At 33.2% G+C, this 22,901-nt stretch overlaps 1 protein-coding gene across 3 annotated transcripts in view; it reads left to right on the forward strand.

Annotated features, from left to right (window-relative positions):
* STXBP5L (syntaxin binding protein 5L) overlaps positions 1-22,901 on the forward strand; it is a 386,525-nt gene that overhangs the window by 149,119 nt on the left and 214,505 nt on the right. For all 3 annotated transcript variants that reach the window (XM_060099916.1, XM_060099917.1, XM_060099918.1), the window contains exons 7-8: positions 10,538-10,621; positions 15,655-15,778. In XM_060099916.1, coding sequence (XP_059955899.1) covers positions 10,538-10,621; positions 15,655-15,778 — 208 coding nt within the window. The remainder of the gene's footprint in view (positions 1-10,537; positions 10,622-15,654; positions 15,779-22,901) is intronic.

Here is a 22,901-nt window from a genome sequence, read left to right on the forward strand (position 1 = left end):
GAGGAATACAGTCAATAACTATGACTCATAGTGGTGATCATTTTGAAATGTATAGAAATACCAAATCACTATGTTGTGTAATAGGAACTAACAAAATGTGGTAGGTCAATTATACTTCAAAATAACAAAAAACTCATAGAAAATATGATCAAATTTATGGTTACCAGAGACAGGGAGTGGACGGAAGGGGAATTGGATGAAGGCTGTCAAAAGGTAGAACCATCCAGTTATAAATAAGTACTAGGGATGTAATGTACAACATGATAAATATAATTAACACTGTTGTATGTTATATATGAAAGTTGTTAAAAAAGCAAAACGTAAGAGGGCTCATCAAAAGAAAAAAAATTTCTATTTTATTTTATATCTATATGAGATGATGGATATTCACTAAACTTATTTGATGAACATTTCATGATGTATCTAAGTCAAGTCATTATGTGGTACACCTGAAACTTATACAGTGCTGTATGTCAATTATGTCTCAAAATTGGAAGAAAAAAATTAAATGTCATTACTAAAGAAAGACCCAGCTATAATTTGTGTACTTTTCTATATGTATATTTCAATAAAAATATTAAAAAACACCTATCCCTGATAAAATAAATTTATAAAATATTGAATGAATTCATACTTCTTTAATGATATGTTATATATATTATATATGTATGTATAATGTATATAATAATATATATATATATATATATATATATATATAAAATCTGGGATTTTAGTTAATAGGGAAACACCAAGAGACATTGCCACTAAAGTTAGGAAGAAAGCAAGGATGCTCATCCCCTCCACTATTTTTAACACTATAGGATGTTTTAGTAATGCAGTTAGATAAGCACAAACAATTAGAGGCATAAAAATTGGAAAGGAAGAAGTAAAATAGTCTCTATTTTAGACTATAGGATAATATAACCTGGAATGCCTAAGAAAATCAACATTAAAATTAATACAAAGAATAAAATAATTTAGAAGGTAGCATACTAAAATCCAACTATAGAAACAATACCCTCTTAGAAAACATAATGAAGGGAAGATCCTGTACAAAATAGCAAGAAAAGTTTTAAAAATAATTTGCTATAAAATTAACAAGAAAATCTATACATGGAAAACTCAAAATTCCTGAAAACTTGAATAAGTGAAAGGTATCCTTTGCTCTTGGATAAGATGACTCATTTTTTCTTCTATTTGTTGAACTTTATTCTCTTTTTCTTGACATTCTACAGTTAAATGCTTACATTTATTAAAAATTTATACTTTCTCCTTTTAATATGTACAGGCACGCCTTGATTTATTTGCTTCACTTAATTGCACTTCACAGATACTGCATTTTCTTTCACATTGAAGATTTGTGGCAACCATGAGTCGAGCAAGTCTATTGGCACCATTTTTCCAACAGCATTTGCTCACTTTATGTCTCTGTGTCACATTTTGGTAATTCTCACAGTATTTCAGACTTTTTTGTCATTATATTTCTTAAGGTGGTCTGTCATCAGTGATTATTTTTAATTGAAATGTAGTTTACTTATTATATTAATTTCAGCTGTACAACATAGTGATTTGATACTTTTATAGATTATGCACCATACAAAGTTACTATGATATTATTGACTATGTTCCCTGTGCAGTACATCACATGCCTATGACTTATTTTAAAACTGGTAGTTTTTGCCTCTTAATCCCCTTCACCTATTTTGCAACCCTTCCCTCTGGCAACCACTAGTTTGTTCTCTGTTTTGAGTCTGTTTCTGTTTTGTTGTATTTGTTTGTTTTGTTTTTTAGATTCCACATATATAAGTAAAAACATATACTATTTGTCTTTCTTAGTCTGACTTATTTCACTTAGCATAGTACCCTCCAGGTCCATTCATGCTGTCACAAATGGCATTATTTCATTCCTTTTTATGGCTGAGAAATATTCCTGTGTGTGTGTGTGTGTGTGTGTGTGTGTGTGTGTACGTACCACATCTTTATCCATTCATCTGTTTATGGACATTTAAGTTGCTTCATATCTTGGCTATTGTATACAGTACTACAGTGAACATTGGGGTGCATATATCTTTTTGAATTAGTGTTTTCCTTTTCTTTAAATAAATACCCAGGAGTGGAATTGCTGGATCGTATGGTAGTTCAATTTTTAATTTTTTTGAGGAACCTCCATACTGCTTTCCATAGCGGCTGCACCAGTTTACATTCTCCCCAACAAGGCACAAGTGTTGCCTTTTCTCCACATCCTTGCCAACACTTGTTAATTATTGTCTTTTTGATGATAGCCATTTTGACAGGTGTGAGGTGATATCTCATTGTGGTTGTGATTTGCATTTTCCTGTTGATTAGTGATGTTGAGCATCTTTTCATGTGCCTGTTGGACATCTGTATAGCTTCTTTGGAAAAATGCCATTTTTTTAATCAGATAGTTTGTTTTTTTGATATTGAATTGTATGAGTTCTTTATATAGTTTGAATGTCAGTTGCATAATTTGCAAATATTTTCGCCTATTCCATAGTTGTCTTTTAATTTTGTTGATGCTTTCCTTCACTGTGCAAAAGATTTCTAGTTTGATGTGGTCCCGTTTGCTTATTTTTGCTTTTGTTGTCCTTGCCTGAGGAGACAGATCCAAAAAAATATTGCTAAGACTGATTTCAAAGAACATACTGCCTATGTTTCCTTCTAGGAGTTTTGTTGTTTCAGGTCTTACATTTAAGTCTTTTGTACATTTATTTATTTATTTTTTAATGGTATGCCCATTGCTATGGCTTTTTAAAAAGAATATTTATTTATTGGGCTGCATCAGGTCTTTGTTGCGGCACATGGGATCTTTATTGCGGCATGTGGGATCTTTCGTTGCGGTGCTCATTGTGGTGCACAGGCTCTTCGTTGCAGCATGTGGGCTTCTCTCTAGTAGTGGCATGAGGGTCTTCTCTCTCTAGTTGTGGCATGCAGGCTCCAGGGTGAGTGGGCTCTGTAGTAGTGGTGCACGGGTTCCAGAGCATGTGAGCTCTGTAGTTTGCAGCATGCAGGCTCTCTAGTTGAGGTGCACAAGCTCAGTAGTTGTGGCATGCGGGCTTAGTTGCCCCGCGGCATGTGGGATCTTAGTTCCCCGACCAGAGATCGAACCCCCGTCCCCTGCATTGGAAGGCAGATTCTTTACCACTGGACCACCAGGGAAGTCCCCTTTTGTCCATTTAGAGTTTATTTTTTTATATGTTGTGAGAAAATGGTCTAGTTTCATTCTTTTACCTGTAGCTGTCCAGTTTTCCCAAAACCACTTATGTAAAGAAACTGTCTTTTTCTCATTGTATATTGTTGCCTCCTTTGTTGTTGATTAATTGACCATATGTGTGTGAGTTTATTTCTAGGCTCTCTATTCTGTTCCATTGATCTATGTGTCTGTTTTTGTGCAGTGTCATACTGTTTTGATTACTTTAGCTTTATAGTATATTTTGAAGTCAGGGAGTGTGTGTGATACCTCCAGCTTTGTTCTTCTTTCTCAAGATGGCTTGGATTACTCAGGGTCTTTTGTGGTTCATTGAAATTTTAGGATTATTTGTTCTAGTTCTGTGAAAAGTGCCATCAGTATTTTGATAGGGATTGCATTGAATATGTAGATTGCTTTGGGTGGTCTAGACTTTTTAACACTATTAATTCTTCCAATCCATGAACATAGAATATCTTTATTTATATTGTCTTCAATTTCTTTCATCAGTGTCATATAGTTTTCAGAGTGTAGGTCTTTCACCTCCTTGGTTAATTTTATTCCTAAGTATTTTATATTTTTTGATGCATTTTTTTTTTTTTTTTTGCGGTATGCGGGCCTCTTACTGTTGTGGCCTCTCCCGTTGCGGAGCACAGGCTCCGGACACGCAGGCTCAGCGGCCATGGGTCACGTGCCCAGCCACTCTGCGGCATGTGGGATCTTCCCGGACCGGGGCACGAACCCGTGTCCCCTGCATCGGCAGGCAGACTCTCAACCACTGCGCCACCAGGGAAGCCCCTGATGCAATTTTAAGTGGGATTGCTTTCTCTTTCTGTTAGTTCATTTTTAATGTATAGAAATACAGATTTATGTATATTAATTTTGTATCCTGCATCTTTACTGAATTTATTTATTAGTTCTAATAGTCTTGGCATGAAGTCTTTAGGGATTTTTATATAAAGTATCATGTCATCTGCAAATAGTGACAGTTTTACTTCTTCCCTCCTAATTTAGATGACTTTCATTTCTTTTTCTTGTCTGATTCCTGGGGCTAGGACTTCCAATACTATGTTGAATAAGAGTGGACATTCTTGTCTTGTTCCTGGTCTTAGAGGAAAAGCTTTTAGCTTGTCACCATTGAGTATGATGTTAGCTGTGGTTTTGTCACAAATGGCTTTTATTATGTTGAGATATATTCCCTCTATACCAACTTTGATGAGGATTTTTATCATGAATAGTTGTTGAATTTTGTCAAATGCTTTTTCCTCACCTGTTGTAATGATCATGTGATTTTATCCTTCCTTTAGTTAATATGGTGTATCACATTGATTGATTTGCAGATACTGAACCAAACTTGCACCCTTGGGATAAATCCCATTTGATCATGGTGTATGATCCTTTTTATGTATTGTTGAATTTTGTTTGCTAATATTTTGTTGAGGATCTTTGCATCTGTATTTTTCAGATTTATTGACATGTAATTTCCTTTTGTTGTAGTGTCTTTGCCTGGCTTTGGTATCAGTGTAATGCTGGATTCAAAGAATGGGTTTGGAAGTGTTCCCTTCTCTTCAGTTTTTTAAAAGAGTTTGAAAAGGATAGATACTGCATCTAAAGGATAAAAGATAGATACGAAACCTTCTTTCAGTGTTTGGTAGAATTCCAGTGTGAAGCTATGTGATACTGAACTTTCGTTTGTTGGGAGTTTTGTTTTTTTTTAAATTACTGATTCAATTTCATTACTGGTAATTGGTCTGTTCATACTTTCTATTTTTTCCTGGGATATTGTACATTTATAGGAGTTTGTCCATTTCTTCTAGATTGTTCAAGTTGTTGTCATGTAAATGTTTGTAGTATTCTTCAATTATTATATTCCTGTGATATCTTGTATAACTTCATGTTCATTTTTGATTGTATTTAATTGGACCTTCTCTCTTTTTTCTTGATGAGTCTGGCTAAAGTTTCATCAGTTTTCTTTATCTTAAAAAAATAGCCTCTTAGTTTCATTGATCTTTTTCTCCATGTTTTTGTCTCTATTTTATTTATTTCTCCCCTGATCTTTATTATTTCCTTCCTTCTACTAACTGTGGGTTTTTTTCTTTTTGTAATTCCTTTAGGTTTCAAGTCAGGTTTTTTGAGATTTTTTAAATTTCTTGAGATAGGCCTGTATTGCTATAAACTTCCCCCTTAGAACTGCATTTGCTGCATCCCATAGATTTTGAAAAGTTGTGTTTCAACTTTCATTCATCTCAAGACATTTAAAAAAATTTTCTCTTTGATTTCTTCATTGACCCATTGTTTTTTTTAGCAGCCCATTGTTTAGCCTTCATGTGTTTGTGTCTTTTCCACCTCTCATTCTGTAATTGATATCTAGTTTCATACCACTGTGGTCAGAAAAGATACTTTATATGATTTTACTCTTAAAATTACTGAGATTAGTTTTGTGGCCTACCATGTGATCTATCCTGGAGAATGTTCCATGTGCACTTGAAGAGAATGTGTATTCTATAGTTTTTGGATGGAATGCTCTGTAGATATCTATTGAGTCCAACTGCTCAAAGTATCATTGAAGGCCAACGTTTTCTTATTGATTTTCTGTCTGGATGATTTATTCATTGATGTATGTGGGGTATTAAATCCCCTACTAATACTGTGTTACTGTCAATTTCTCCTTTTATGTCTGTTAATATTTGGTTTATATATTTAGTTGTTCCTATGTTAGGTGCATATTTGTTATGAATATTAGTTCCTCTTTTTGGATTGACCCCCCCTTAACATTATGTAATGACCTTCTTTGCCTTTTGTTACAGTCTTTGTTTTAAAGTCTATTTTGTCTGATATGAGTTATATTACCCCTGCTTTCTTTTCATTTCCATTTTCATGGTATATCTTTTCCCATCCTTTCACTTTCAGTCTATGTGTGTCTTTAGCTCAGAAGTTAGTCTCTTATAGGCAGCATATAGATATCTTGTTTTTTTTAATCCATTCAGCCACCCTATGTCTTTTGATTGAGGCACTTAGTTCATTTACACTTAAAGTGATTATTGATAGGCATGTACTTTTTGCCATTTTGTTATATGTTTTCTGGTTGTTTTTGTAGTTCTTCTCTATTCTTTTCTTCTTTTAGTCTCTTCCCTGTGGTTTGATGATTTTCTTTAGTATTATGTTTGGGTTTCTTTCTCTTTGTATTTGTGTATCTATTCTAGGTTTTTGGTTTTTGGTTACTATGCAATAAATAGGTAGGTAGGTAGATAGATATTTATTTTAAACTGATAGTCATTTAAATTCAAACACATTCTTAAAGTTCTAGTTTTTATAATCCCATCACCATGTTTTATGTTTTTGATATTATATTTTACATCTTTTTGTGTATCCTTTAATTACTCATTGTAATTAGAATTGATTTTACAACTTTTGTCATCTAACCTCCATACCAGCTTTTTAAGCAGTTGATCCACTGCTTTTACTATTATATTTGCTTCTACCAATAAGATTTATTTTCTTCATATATTTTCTCATTTCTTGTTATGGCCTTTTCTTTTGTGCTTCAAGAAGACCCTTTAACATTTCTTGTGTGGCCTGCTTAACGGTGATGAACTCTTTTAGTTTTTCCTTATCTTGGGAACCCTTTATATTGCCTTCAATTCTGAATGCCTAACCTTGCTATGTAGAGTATCCTTGGTTTAGGTTTTTCCCTTTCAGCACTTTAGATATATCATGCCACTGTCTTCTGGCCTACAGTTTCTGTTGAAAAATCAATGAGAGCCTTATGGAGGTTCCCTTTTGTTTGATTCTTTGTTTTTCTCTTGCTGCCTTTAGAATTCTCTATCTTTAACTCTGGTTGTTTTTCTTATGATGTGTCTTAGTGTTGACTCTTTGGGTTCATCTTTTTAGGACTGTCTCTGATTCCTGGACCTGGATATCTATTTCATTCCCCAGCGTAGAGAATTTTTCAGCCATTATTTCATCAAATATATTTTCTGCCCCTTTTCCTCTCTTTTCTTCTCCTGGGACTAAATCCTATAACATGAATATTATGACACTCAATGTTGTCTCAGAGGTCCCTTAACCTATCCTCATTTTAAAAACTTTTTCTTTTTACTCTTCTGATTGGGTGATTTCCACTATTCTGTTTTCTAACTCATTTATTAATTCTTCTTTACCACTTAATCTGCTTTTTATTCTCTCTGGTATATTCTTCATTTCAGTTATTGTATTCTTCAGCTCTGATTGGTTCTTTTTTAATATTTTCTAATTTTTTATTGAAGTTCTCACTGTGATCCTCTATTCTTCTGAGTTTGGTGAGCATTTTTATGACATTGCTTTGAAATCTTTATCATGTAAATTACTTATCTTCATTTCATTAGGAGTTTTATCTTGTTATTTCATTTGGAACATATTCCTCTGTCTTCTTATTTTGTTTCACTTTCAGTGTTTGTCTTTATTAATTAGGGAAAACATTTACCTCACCTGGTATGGAAAGTATGTCATTGTATAGGAGTGTCCGTTTGCAGACTGTGTGTGCTTGGTGGCTTTGGTGGGAGGGCTGGAGCTGAAGTGAGCATTGGCTGTGGCCTCTGAGTTTGTAATATCCCCTTTGTCTTTTGGGTCACCAGCTGGGGGTGTGGGTCCTGACTAGATCACTTCTTTCACCCTTGTACCTGTCTCAGTGTGATTAAAAAAAAAAATCCTTAATTGTAAAAAAGCTGGTCAGCCAGTCTTCAGGTTGTTCTGAGAGAGAGTTATTTTACATATAGTTGTAGTTTTGGTGTGTGCACAGGAGGAGGTGAGCTCAGGGTCTTTCTACTCTTCCATCTTGATCCCACCTCTACCCAGTGATCTTTGATATTACTCTTGAAAAACTATTATGAGTCACTGAAGGCTCAGATGATGGTTAGCATTTTTTAGCTATAAAGTACTCTTAATTAAGTTATGTGCATTGTTTTTTTAGACATAATGCTATTGTACACTTAATAGATTGCAGTATAGAAGTCTACATGTACCGAGAAACCAAAAAAAAACTTGTATGACTCACTTTATTTTGATATTACATTCTGTTGAGGTGGTCTGGAACTGAACCCACAATATCTCCAAGGTATGCCTGTATTTATTAAACCGTATATTTCCCTCTTGATGAGGATTCATCTGTATCCCACAGGGTTCAGTATGAGGCATTTTTGCTCTGTTCTGTTTCATACTTTTCATTATGATTTCTTGTTTGGCCATAATTACTTAAATGCATATTTTTTAGTTTCTAAAATATTTTTGTCAATGAGTTCTCATTTTATTTCATATTTGTTAGAGAATATATAGTATCTTTGGTTTTGATTATTTGGTATTTACTAACTAATTTAACAGATATTTTTGCAGATACCTATTTTCTTCATAAACTTTTCCAGGTCGTGATAATATGTAGTGAAGAAATCACGTACTTCTTTGCCTATATATATATGTATATATACACACACACATACATATATGATATGTATTTGTGATGTGGGCAATATTCCTGTTTTGATGTGATCAAGCATGACTACAGAGGGATCTTATACTTGTCTTGATTCATCATGGTCACAGAATGACTTTGTCTGGTGTCTCCTGGATGTCAGGGGCTGTTTTTCTCTTTCTCAATTCTTTAAGTGTTTCTAATGTATTTTCATATTTCCCATATCACAATCTTGTATAATTATCTCAAATTTTTGATACTTTGATGTTTATTATTTTATATTTTGTGATTTACTGGGACTATTGCTTATAATGTTTTATAAACAAAATGACTTCTATCTTATGTTTATTATAAAAAATATAATAGCATTTTAGAATATCATTTCATTACATCTTGGGGCTCAATTTCTGAAAGGTTATATTATTCATTTTCTCGCTTAGGTCAGATTTTCCAAACATTTTAGACTTATAAATCTTCTTTCCATACATTTCATAGAAATTTTTATCATACACCTCATAGGATTTGGTTTTATTGTTTATCGTTTTCTCTGGTATATAAAAAAAAGTTGAAGTTAATACATATCTTAGTATAGTATATATTACTTTATATAAATTTTATTTTAAGAAAGTCTTTGTTTACACTAATTTTGACTTTTTAAATTTATGAAGTCATTATGCCATTTACTTTAACTTAATATGTAGAAAGCTAAATTTTTTAAGTCAGTTTTAAAATCTATTGTTTGTGGTTTAATAATAAAACATTTAAATATATGCTATACTTTCAAAAGTAATATGCATTGCTTTCATGATCTGATATTTGAAATTTTGTTTCCTGATAAAACTACTAGCTGGTTTATTTTCGTTTTTTTGTGTGTTCTGTTATAAAATTTCTAGGGAAATGATTAGGTCTCAAGAAGCTGTGTAGGAGTAACTTATAACTACCATTATATTTTCTGTTTTTACCACTGTGTTTTGGAGTTACTGAAACATCTTTATTAACAGTATAAGAATTTTCACCAGAGAAATACTAATAATGGATTTCAAGAAAATCATCTTAAGGCACATTCCTGTGAAATATCATTATTTGAACGTTGGCCTCTTTTTATCCTTTCTGGTTTTTTTTTAACCAATGGTAGATTAAATTTAACAAAATATAACTACAAATAAAACTCACAATCTTGAGTTTATAATATGATCAGAATCATATTATAGTAAAAACCATCAGCACAGCTAGCAGTATTTAGCTGAATGACTGGGTCTTGAATATGATCATCTAATAATCATTTTCTGTTCTCAAATCCTTTTCTTTTGAAATGAAGAATCTATATTTTGTTAATTGTCTTATTTATTGATTTATAAGTCAGTATCAACTATATTTAATGATGTGAATTTCTAGAATACCTTTATGAACTGCTGAGAGTTCATATGTCACCAATTTAAAATACTGACGTAAGTCAGAAAATTGGATTTGATAGAAAGAAATTTGAAGCCAAATTTGTGGCCACATTTTTCAAGTGCAAAGGACTGAATGGCATATACACTGTTAAAGTTATCACATCTCATCCTTTATTTCATCTTCATTTTCTATCCCATTTTTCTTTTGTTCCAATGTTCTCATTTATTTTTATGTTGTTTCATATATACTCACATATTTTCTCAATTTCCTCTTTGGAATGAGGTAGATTTCATTGGAAAATGTTTATATTGAAGTAGAGTTCATTTGCCGATTTTTTTCAATGTAGAAAACCTGTATCCAGGTTTGGAAAAATTGGTATTCTAAATAAAGTTGTATAATGTAGTATGATTATACTTTATTAACATTAATCTTTATTTGGAGAAAGGTAAAATTAATGGTAGAATTACAAAAATGATTGTTCTAATGTTTTCCAGCTGCTAATAGGTTATGAAAATGGTACTGTAGTATTCTGGGACTTGAAATCTAAAAGAGCAGAACTGAGAGTTTATTATGATGAGGTAAGTGATTTCTATTGGAATATTTGAAAAGAGTATTGTGATTTTATGCCTGTTTTCTACATTTAAGCCTTGTATGTTACCAGTATTTTTATCATTGGAAAGCTGCCTAGTTCTGATCCAATGCCTCACACTGCCTGTTGGTATTTGCACGAGTTCCACCTCTGGGTTGTTCTCCTGAGTGGAAATTTTGCCTTGACGGATTATTTTTAAGCCTTTTTTGGGCATTTACATATGTTGGCGTCTACTACCTATCTTTTTCTTTCCTTTAGGCTCTATGCTTATTTCTTAACCTCTTTGTCCTTAAGGTCTCTGAAGATACTATTCACATCTTTAGCAAATTGTTTTTCTGTGGCAGAAAGTTTAAGTAGTCAGTGTGAAAGGCCTTATCTTCTAATACTTGCCTTCTTACAGTAAAGAGAGATTTTTAAAATAGTAATACTTAATAATAAAATCAGATCTTGAAGTACGTTTTATCATACAGAATTGAGATTTTAGGTTTTCATGTAGAGAAAGCAGTGAACTCTTATCAAGGAATAGTCTCTTAATTGATACTTCAGTTTTTCGAAGATTGATTCTAGGCTATTATTTCCTTCTGAAGAAGAAGCTAATGTGAAAAAAGTGAGGCTAGGGGCAAAAGGTGAGAAAGGGAAATTATGTCTTGTAGCTGTGGAAATAAAGGTGATCATCTAGGCTCTCAATTAAATTAAAAATTGTTACAGTGATGAGAGATAGGAAAATACAGGTCAAAAATCACTGTTTAGAATTACCCAGACAATAAATGGGAAGAGTGCCAAAGAATTTAAGACAACACTAAGATAAATAGAGAAATAAATTTGAAAGGAAAACACATTTTTTTAGAACAGTTTCTTTTCGTGCCCTCTTCCATCCCCTTATAAAAGTAAAATTTAAATTTTGGTGCTTAAAGATACAAGCCTTCAGCTATCCCATAACCCCCACCCCCCATTCATTTCTTAGTGGTTCTGGCAAACTAAGATTTTATGATATATACAAGATTATTGTCATGGTGACAAAGAATTCAGAAGTAAATGATATAACAGCTGGGTAATTTGGTCATGATTAGTGAACAATACTCTAGCAAGCAATGTCATACAATTATGCTCTTTATGATCAACTTACAAGGCACCTTGAATCATAAGGCAAGAAGGTCCTAGAGAGCTAAGCTAGGGTTTTCCTTTTGTTAAGTACGTAAAATACAAAGATGAGTATGAAGATCACGTCCTCTCTTAAGACTAGCAGTTAGATAAGAGTCCAAATACCATCTCTGTATTTAGCCAGTTGGAACTAGAGTGGAGCAGCTGAAATGGAAATCCAGATGAGAATGCTCAATCAGCTAGTTTTCCTGTGGCCTTAAAAAGTGTAGAAGGAAAGTTTCTAACTTTAAAAAGTAAGTGGAAGTAATTTTGCAATGCAATGTTTAAATAAATATTAACAATGTTTAAGTCAGTAGAATACTACACTTTACACTTACAATTATATGAATATATGTAAAATTGATTTACTTTAATGCATAATTATATGTCCTATCATTTTAATAAAGATAGTTGTATACTTCATGTTACTACCAAACTTTTCAAACTTTCCTCATCACTTTACGTCTCATATTTTGAAATCATCTGTCCTGAAATGGTTTCTCATAAGTCACCAATGATCAGTGACCCCTTCCTTAGTCTTTTAAGTTCCTCACTAAACCTGTGACTTTACATCAGTCCTTCCTTCTTAAAATGGTTTCTTCCCTTGTTTGTGTTTTTCCACCTCATTTTTCACCCCTCCTTTCTCCATCACTGGTTCTTTCCTTAACTCTCCTTTACGTTATAGATACTCTTCAGGATTCTACGTCTTCATCCTCTCTTCATTTCTCCTTCAGTTTACATTTATGTTCATATCCCCTCCCACCATTTCAATATTACCTATATTATGCTGATAAATTAAAAATTCATATATCTTTAACTCTTACCTCTCTCCTGAGATCTAGGTCCAAATATCTAATAATCTATAAGTCCAGATGAATATTCCATTGGCACTGAATTTGTATTTAAAGGTCTGAACCTCTTTTTCAGTTTTTCAATTTTGACTTAGTTATTTTAATTTATAACCCTCAGAGTCATATTTGACCCTTTTTTCTTCTTCATGTATCATATGCAATCACATTTGTCTTATTGATCCAATTTTTATATTGTCTCTCATTTATTTCTCGTTTTTCATTCCCACATTCAGTGTCCTAGTTGAGGATGTTATCTTTTGCCTGGAAGACTTATAATAGCCTTTTAACTAATCACATTTCCTCAGATATCTTACCTTTTCAATATATGTTTCACTAACAAGATTATCATTTTAAGACATAGCAGATCAGGTAATTCTCTACCTCAAAACCTTTGAATGGCTCCCAATTGTCAACAGTACAAAGTCTTAATCCTTGACAGGAGGTTTAAGGCCCTGGTGCTTTTTCCCTTGAATTTAATTTACTGCATCCTTCTACACACTTCTCACACTTCAGACATATTACTCACTATCTCCTAAACATACCATTTACTTCCTACCTCCAGGCCTTTGCTTCTGCTAATACCTTATTATGAACTCCATTCTTTCCTCTTATGCATATCAAAATTCTATTAATTATTTAGCTATTGTAAAGCTATTTGGACTGTCTAAGTAGCCACTTGATAAATAACCACTGATAAATTCAGAGTTTTGTTTTGGAAATCCAAGATCATTTTCAGAAATAACCATATGAATTTTACTTCCACATTAGCTGTGAAATTTTTGTTTCATTACATCAATATTTCTTAAATAATCTTTCACAGAGAAATCTCTCAGAGTCTGACATGAGGATAACCTTTTAATTCCTTACTAACTGCTGTTTTTCCTTTTTTCAGATTGTTACCTAGCTTTTTGGGTTTCCTTTGTCTTTTTTGTTTACAAGAAATTCAGTCAGCCACTGAGTTTATTTTCCATTAAAACATTTTTTTTCTTTAATTAGTTGTATTATATTTGGTTTTTCAGCAAGCGCTTAAGGTCCTTTTTAAAGAAAAGAGTGGGGTATAATCAAATAAATAGAAATTGAATATTTACCCATTAAGTCAGTTCAAATTCCAGCTCTTCAGTCTCTTCCATGATGGACTAGTTGACATCCTATTCTTTAATAACAAGTTGGTTTTACATGCCTACTCTTCTGTACAATAAGTATACTTCTTTTATAGTACTGATCTTGGTTTTATGTTATATGTATCATTTTTATATCTGTCTTCTCCAGTAGACAGAAATTCAGTGGGATAGAAAGAAAGGTTAGGGCTGGGGCTCTGCACCTACCATTCATAGCAAAGTAGTCTGAGAGAACTTTAAATTGACTGAGGTTCATCCAGGTTAACATGTAGAGGAGGCAAGAAGTGACATTTCCCTTTAGTCACATAAAAAATGAGAAGAAATACGCAGAGGAGAAGACAAAGAAGAGCGTTTTTTCCCTCTCACTGCCTCTACTGAACCCTGGCAATAAAGAAGTCTTCTCTGCCCAGTAATACAGACCAGGGTGAGAGAAAACATAAGTCCAGTGTGTCATGGTATCTTTTGCAATTAATCAAATCTTACTTATCTTGAGGTCCACTCATATACTATTTCATTTCTGATATGTCTAATGATTGTTCTAGTCATCATTTATTTGTAACTCTAACAATACTTATTGTTTGGAAATATGTGTGTGTGTGTGTGTATATATGTATAGGTTTGGTATAAAATAAATATATACATAACTTAGTTTTATAAATATAGATTAAAAAACTAAATGTTAAAAGTCCCAAACAATAAGTATTAATAATATTGGTATAAATGTTTCCTATCTCGCAGTTGTTTAAGTTCTTTTAAGGAAAGGATCATGCTGTATATACATCTGTTCAACTTTTTTTTTTTTTTTTTTTGCGGTAAGCGGGCCTCTCACTGTTGTGGCCTCTCCTGTTGCGGAGCACAGGCTCCGGATGCACAGGCTCAGCGGCCATGGCTCACGGGCAGCCGCTCCACGGCATGGGGGATCTTCCCGGACCGGGGCACGAACCTGTGTCCTCTGCATCGGCAGGTGGACTCCCAACCACTGTGCCACCAGGGAAGCCCTATCTGTTCAACTTTTATGCCTACTAGCACATTCTGCTTTTTAGCACATTACCCATGTTCCATATATACTTTATTAATTTTGAAAGAATACCAAGAGTGTGGAAATATTTAATAACGTTAATTACTTATTCATTTAACAGATTTTTGAGTACCTACTTTATGCAAGACACTGTGCAACCACTGGGAATAAAACAAATTAGGAAAATGTAATGATTACTTTTTAATTTTATTTAATTCACATCTACAGAATGAATCTGTAAATACAAAAATTTTAAACTCTTCTTGCTTTAAGTCAACTTAAATAGTATATGTTAGAGTTAATATAGTCCAGTGATTCCAAATATGGGTTTTGTAGTCAGATGCTGGCTTTGAGTGGTGTAACCTGAGCAAGTATCTCAATCTTTCTAGGCCTATTTCACCACGTGTAATTTGGAAAAACATAATATCTGTTTTGTAGGATTAAATGAGATAATGTACATAAACTGCTTACCCTGGGGTCTGGCATGCAACTCTTATGCAAACTACCTTTTAAGTTGGCTATTTTAAGTGGAACTAGGCTTCTACCTCACCAGAGATTATCTTCTGATAACCTTTTACTTCTGTGTAATAATTTTCAAAGAAGCATTAAAGGGTACGGGGAGGACCTAGGATTTACAACAAAAAGTTCTGGGATCTAACGATACTATGAAATTTACTTAACTTTTCTTTATTTTAGGAGGTGAGTTTTTGTAGCCTTTTATAAGCCTATAGAAGGTTGAAACCAAAGGTAGTATGACCTAGGTCAGAAAAATTACATATGTTTCTTAAGTGTTATTGCTATAATAATTCTGTGTTAAAATATTTTTCCTTTGGAATATAGAATGATATATCAACTTCTTCCCTCCTCTGCTTGTTTTTAATTGTTATTTCATTAGGCTATTCATTCAATTGATTGGCATCATGAGGGCAAACAATTCATGTGCAGCCATTCAGATGGTAGCTTGACTTTATGGAACCTGAAAAGCCCAAGTCGTCCTTTCCAGACCACAATTCCACATGGTAAGATGTATGCTTTCAAAAGAAATCAACTCTGGAGATTCAGTGCCATTACTTGAAGTAGGAAAGTTGGTATCATTATCACTAGAAAGAGGTAATAGGACATAGCTTCTGATTCTAAATGCCCCTTTATACCTCCTTCATACCCCTACATTATGACCCAAAGTTTCTCTACTTCCCTTCCTCCTATCTATCAACTTTCCTACATTGTAAGTGATACCTATTCAATTTTGATACCAAAAATTGAATAACTGATGGTTTATGTACCCGAAGCAGAGGAGATAATATAGGATATTTGACAAATTTTAAGGGGTAAGGAGCTAGTGAGAGAATGGCACTTTATAGATCTGACTCTTGGACCTAATTTCTATACTGCTTTAGAGTCTGTTATTTTCTAAATTCTCCCATTTATTTCCATTTCTGCCATTTGATTCCACTAAATTATGACTACATAGTTTTTATCGTAGGTTGTATTTATCTTATTATATTTCTCATTGAAAGGAGATATTTAGGATTTATGTTGGATCTGTCTAACTAGGCAGAATAAAAATTTCAAATGTATGAATATCTTTTATTCAGAGGCCATATTATTTTCCATAATATTGGTGATGATCTGAGTTTCGTGTTTACCTCATACCATTGGTTGGTTGTAAGAATAAAGAGGTCAAAACCTAGAGGTTAATCAAATACATTCTATTTCATAGTTTCTGAGTGTTTATTATAGTTTCACATTGAGAAAATAGTGGTATTTTTTTTTAGTGGGTGACCCATAAATCAAAAGATGGAACTATTCCAACTTGGGTTGGTTTGCCATTTTTTGTACCACAGTTGCATGTTCCACTGCAAAAGATTAAACTGTTGCAATATTTACCTTAGCAGTTTACTTAGAGATTACCTTACATTTAAAAACTTACTTAGAGCTGCTTTATTTATTTATTTATTTAAATAGAAGTACAGTTGATATATTATTTATATCAGTTTCAGGTGTACAACATAGTTTTTCAATGTTTTTATAGATTACACTCCAGTTAAAGTTTTTACAAAATAATGGCTATAATTCCCTGTGCTGTACAATATTCCTTATTGCTTATTTATTTTATACATATAAAATAAATGTATATGTATCTCTTAATCTCATACCCCTAATTCGCCCCTCCCCCCTTCCTTCTCTACTCTGGTAACCACTAGTTTATTCTCTATATCTGTGAGTCTGTTTCTGTTTTGTTTTTGTTTTATTTTTGGTTCCACGTATAAGTGATAACATAGAGTATTTGTCTTTCTTTGAATTATTTAACTTAGCATAGTACTCTGTACTATTCTGCCATCCCTGTTGTTGCAAATGGCAGAATTTCATTCTTTTACATGGCTGAGTAATATCCATTATATAGATGTGAGATACACACACACACACACACACATATGATCTGAGTCAAATTTGAAATTCTCATTTTTACTTTGTACTGTTGAAATCTTCACTGTTTTTTATTATTGGTTGGTTGATTTTTCAGTTCTTAGAGAAGTAAGTTAAAATATCTGTTATGAATATTTTCCTTGTAATTCTATTCATTTTTGTTTTTATACTCTAAAAACAAAATAGCTAAATGTGGCTGATATCGTTTATCAGATATTCTGTGCTTTAACTGGTGTTTGACTAGGAATCAATTTCTGAGAAAGCGGTATTAAAATTTAATGATTATAGAATTGTCTACTTTTCACTTTAATTCTGTACTTTTTTGTTTCATGTATTTTAAGGTTTTATTGTTAGGTATCTATCATGTCTCCTGTAGAGAACATAGAGTTGGGTCTTGCTTTTTTATTCAGTCTTACATAACTTAGTTGGAGTGTTTAGTCCATTAATATTAAATATAATTACTGATGGGATTGGATTTAGGTATACCAGTTTATTATTTGTTTTTTTGTTGGTCCTATCATTTTTTGTTCCTTTTATCTCCCCTTTTTGCCTTCTTTTGGATTATTTGAAAGTTTTTATTATGATTCCATTTGAATTTACATCTAGGTAATTTATCTTCACATATTCTTTTTAATCTGTTGCTCTAGGGATTACAATATATTGTACTTCCTTAACTTTCCATATTCTATTAGGGTTAATTGTAACACTTTACATAAAATGTAGAAATTTCACAACCACATATATTTATTTATCTTCGCCCATTGTCCTTCATGCAACAGTTATCATGTATTATATCTAAATACATGTTACAATTTTTGCTTTGAATACTCTTTAAGTATTTTTTTATTGATGTATAGTTAACTTACAATGTTTTGTTAGTTTCAGGTGTACAGTGTAGTGATTCAGGTTTTGTTTTTTTCTTCAGATTATATTCCAGCATAGGTTATTACAAGATACTGAATATAATTCACTGTTTGATACAGTAAATCCTTGTTGCTTATCTATTTTATGTATAGTAGTTTATATCTGTTAATCCAATACATGTAATTTGTCCCTCCCCACCTCCCTCCCCTTTGGTAACCATAAATTTGTTTTTTATATTTATAAGTCTGTTTCTGTTTTGTATATAGATTATTTTTTAGATTCCACATATAAGTGATATCACGTAGTATTTGTCTTTCTCTGTCTGACTTACTTCACTAAGTATAATATTCTCTAGGTCCATCCATGTTGCTTCAAATGACAATATTTCATTCTTTTTTATGGCTGATTAATATTCCATTGTATTTATATACCACATCTTCTTTATCGATTCATCTGTTGGTGGACATTTAGGTTGTTTCCATGTCTCGGCTATTGTAAATAGTGCTGCTATGAACATTGCAGTGCATGTATCTTTTCAAATTAGAGTTTTCATTTTTTTCTGGATATATACCCAGGAGTGGGATTGTTGGATCATATGGGTAGCTCTATTTTTAGTTTTTTGAAGAACCTCCATACTATTTTCCATAATGGCTGCATCAATTTACATTCCTTCCAACAACATACAAAGGTTCCCTTTCCTCCACATCCTGTCCAGCATATATTATTTGTAGACATTTTGATGATAACCATTCTAACTAGTGTGAGGTGATAACTCATCGTGGTTTTGACTTGCATTTCTCTAATAATTAGCAATGTTGAGCATCTTTTCATGTGCCTGTTAACTATCTGTATGTCTTCTTTGGAAAAATGTCTATTTAGATTTTTGCCCATGTTTTGATTGGGTTTTTTTTTTATATTGAGTTATATGAGCTGCTTGTATATATTGGATATTAACCCCTTGTCAGTTGCATCATTTACAAATATTTTCTCCCATTTTGTGTTTTTTTTTTTTTTTTCCTTTTTGCGGTATGTGGGCCTCTCACTGTTGTGGCCTCTCCCGTTGCGGAGCACAGGCTCCGGATGCGCAGGCCCAGCGGCCATGGCTCACGGGCCCAGCCGCTCCGCGGCACATGGGATCCTCCCAGACCGGGGCACGAACCCGTATCCCCTGCATCGGCAGGCGGACTCTCAACCACTGCGCCACCAGGGAGGCCCTCCCATTTTGTAGGTTGTCTTTTTATTTTGTTGATGGTTTCCTTTACTCTGTAAAAGCTTTTACGTTTGATTAAGTGCCATTTGTTTATTTTTGCTTGGATTTCTTTTGCCTTGGGAGACTGATCTAAGATAATATTGCTACGATTTATATCAGAGAATATTTTGCCTATGTTCTGTTCTGGGAGTTTTATGGTGTCAAGTCTTGTACTTGAGTCTTTAAACCATTTTGAGTTTATTTTTGCATCTGGTGTGAGGAAGTGTTCAAATTTCATTGATTTATATGTAGCTGTCCAGCTTTCCAAGCACCCCTTGCTGAAGAGACTCTTTTTTCTCCATTGTATATTCTTGCCTCCTTTCTCATAGATTAATTGACCATAAGTTGTGGGTTTATTTCTGGGCTCTCTGTCCTGTTCCATTGATCTATGTGCCTTTTTTAGTGTGTGCAAGTACCACACTGTTTTGATGACTGTAGCTTTTTCTGAAGTCTGTAAGGGTTATACCTCCAGCTTTGTACTTTTTCCTCAGAATTGCTTTGGCAATTCTGGGCCTTTTGTAGTTCCATATACATTTTAGGATTGGTCTAGTTCTGTGAAAATTTCATGGATATTTTGATAAAGATTGCATTAAATCTGTAGTTTGCTTTGGGTAGTATGGCCATTTTTAACAATATTAATTCTTCCAATCCAAGAGCATGGAATATATTTCCCTTTTTAAAATCACTTTTAATTTCCTTTATCAATGTTTTATAGTTTTCAGTGTAAGGTCTTTCACCTCCTTGGTTAAGTTTATCCCTAGGTATTTTATATTTTTGATGCAATTTTAAACAGGATTTTTCTTTTACTTTCTCTTTCTGACATTTCATTGTTAATGTAAAGAAATGCAACAGATTTGTGTATATTAATCTTGTATTCTGCTACCTTGCTGACTTCTTTTATTAGTTCTAATAGTTTCTGTGTGGAAACTTTAGGGCTCTCTACATAGAGTACCATGTCATCTGCATAGAGTGACAGTTTTACCACTTCCTTTCCAGTTTCTTATTGCTGTGGTTAGGTTAGGACTTCCAATACTATGTTAAATAGAAGTGGTGAGAGTGAACATCCTTGTCTTGCTCCTGAGTTTAGCAGGAAGTCTGTCAGCCTTTCACTATTGAGTATTATATTGGCTCTGTGTTTGGTGTAAATGGCCTTTATTATGTTGAGATATGTTCCTTATACCCACTTTGATGAGAGTTTTTATTATGAGTGGATGTTGAATTTTGCCAAATGCTTTTTATGTGTCTGTTGAGATTATGATCTGATTTTTATTTTTTCTTTTGTTAATGTGGTATATCACATTGATTGGTTTGTGAATATTGAACAATCCTCATGACCCTGGAATAAAACAAACTTGATCGTGGTGTATGATCCTTTTTATGTATCGTTGGATTTGATTTGCTAATATTTTGTTGGGGATTTTCGCGTCTATATTCATCAGAGATATTGGCTTCTAATTTTCTTTTCTTTCTTTCTTTTTTTTTAGTGTATTTGTTTGGTTTTGATATCAGGGTGATGGTGGCCTTATAGAATGAATTAGAGAGTGTTCCATTCTCTTAAATTTTTTGGAATAGTTTGAAAAGGATAGGAATAAGTTCTTCTTTGTATGTTTGGTAGATTTCCCCAGTGAAGCTGTCCAGTACTGGACTTCTATTTGCAGGGAATTTTTTTTTTAAGACTTATTCATTATTTATTTATTTATTTTTGGTTGCATCGGGTCTTAGTTGCAGCACTCGGGACCTTCGTTGAGGCATGTGGGCTCTTCATCATGGTGCATGGGCCTGTCTCTTGTTGCTGCATGTGGGCTTCTCTCTAGTTGTGGCGTGCGGGTTTTCTCTCTCTAGTTGTGGTGCGCAGGCTCCAGGGCGAGTGGGCTCTGTAGTTTGCAGCACGTGGGCTCTCTCACTGAGGTACATGAGCTCAGTAGTTGTGACATGCAGACTTAGTTGCCCCATGGCATGTGGGATCTTAGTTCCTTGACCAGGGATCAAACCCCTGTCCCCTGCATTGTAAGGTGGATTCTTTGCCACTCGACCACCAGGGAAGTCCCGAATTTCTTTTTTTTTTTTTAATTACAGATTCTATTTTACTTCTAGTGATTGCTCTGTTCACATTATCTGTTTCTTCTTGACTCACTTTTGGCAGGCTGTATGTTTCTAGGAACTTGTCCATTTTTTCTAAGTTGTCTAGTTTTTGGCATATAATAGTTGTTCATAGTATTTTCTTATGATGTTTGTATTTCTGTGCTATCAGTTATTATTTCTCCTCTTTCATTTCTTATTTTGTTTATTTGGGTCCTCTTTCTTCTTTGTGACCTTGGCTAGTGAATTGTCAATTTTGTTTATTTTTCAAAAAAACAGCTCTTGGTTTCATTGCTCTTCTCTGTTATTTTTTAAATCTTTATTTCTTCTCTGATCTTTATTATTTCTTTCTTTCTGTTAACTTTAGGCTTTTTTGTTCTTTTTTTCTAATTCTTTTATAGGTGGTCAGTTAGGCTGTTAGAGATTTTTCTTGTTTCTTGAGGAAGAGCTGTATCAGTATGAACTGCCCTCTTAGAAATGCTTTTGCTGAATCCCATAGATTTTGTAAGGTTCTGTATTCATTGCTATTTGTCTTGAGGTGTTTTCTGATTTCTTCTTTCATTTCATCATTGACCCATTGTTTTTTTTAGTAGCATGTTGTTTCATCTCCATATGTTTCTTATTTTTCCATTTTTCTTTGTATTGTTTATTTCTAGTTTCATACTGTTGTGGTCAGAAAAGATGCTTGAAATAATTTCTGTACTCTTAAATTTGTTGAGACTTTGTTTTGTGAGCTAATATGTGCTCTATCCTAGAGAGTGTTCCATAAACACTTGAAAATAATGTGTATTCTATTTTTTTTTTGGATGTAGTGTCCTGTAGATATAAACTAAGTCCAACTGGTCTCTTGTGTCATTTGGGACCTGTATTGCTTTATTGATTTTCTGTCTGCATGATCTGTCCATTGATGTCAGTGGGCTGTTAACTTCTCCTATTATTGTTGTATTCCTGTAAATTTCTCCCTTTATGTCTCTTAGTATTTGTTTTATATATTTAGGTGTGCCTGTATTATGTGCTTATATGTTGATGTGTGTAATATCCCCTTCTTATGTTGATTCTGTTATCATTATATAATTCCCTTCTTTGTCTTTGTTATGACGTTGTTTTAAAGTCCATTTTGCCTGGTATGAGTATTGCTACCATCTCTTTCTTCTCATTTCCATTTGCATGAAATATCGTTTTCCATCCCCTCACTTTCAGTCTCTGTCTTTAGCCCTGAAGTGAATCTCTAGTAGGCAGCATATGGTAGGCTCTTGTGTTATTTATTTTTTATCAACTCTGCCACTCCATGTGTTTTGATCAGAGCATTTATTCCATGGACACTTAAAGTAATTATTGATAGGTATGTATTTATTGTCATTTTTTGTTTTCAAGTTGATTTTGTAATTTTTCTTTGTTTATTCTTTTTGTTTTTCCTTTTATGGTTTGATGATTTTTCTTTGTAATATACTTGCATTTCTTTCTCTTTGGTTTCTGTGAATCTGTTGTATATTTTTGATTTGTGGTTACTGTGGAGTTCAAGT

This window comes from Mesoplodon densirostris, chromosome 5 (assembly GCF_025265405.1).
Source record: "Mesoplodon densirostris isolate mMesDen1 chromosome 5, mMesDen1 primary haplotype, whole genome shotgun sequence".
Taxonomy (NCBI): Eukaryota; Metazoa; Chordata; class Mammalia; order Artiodactyla; family Ziphiidae; genus Mesoplodon; species Mesoplodon densirostris.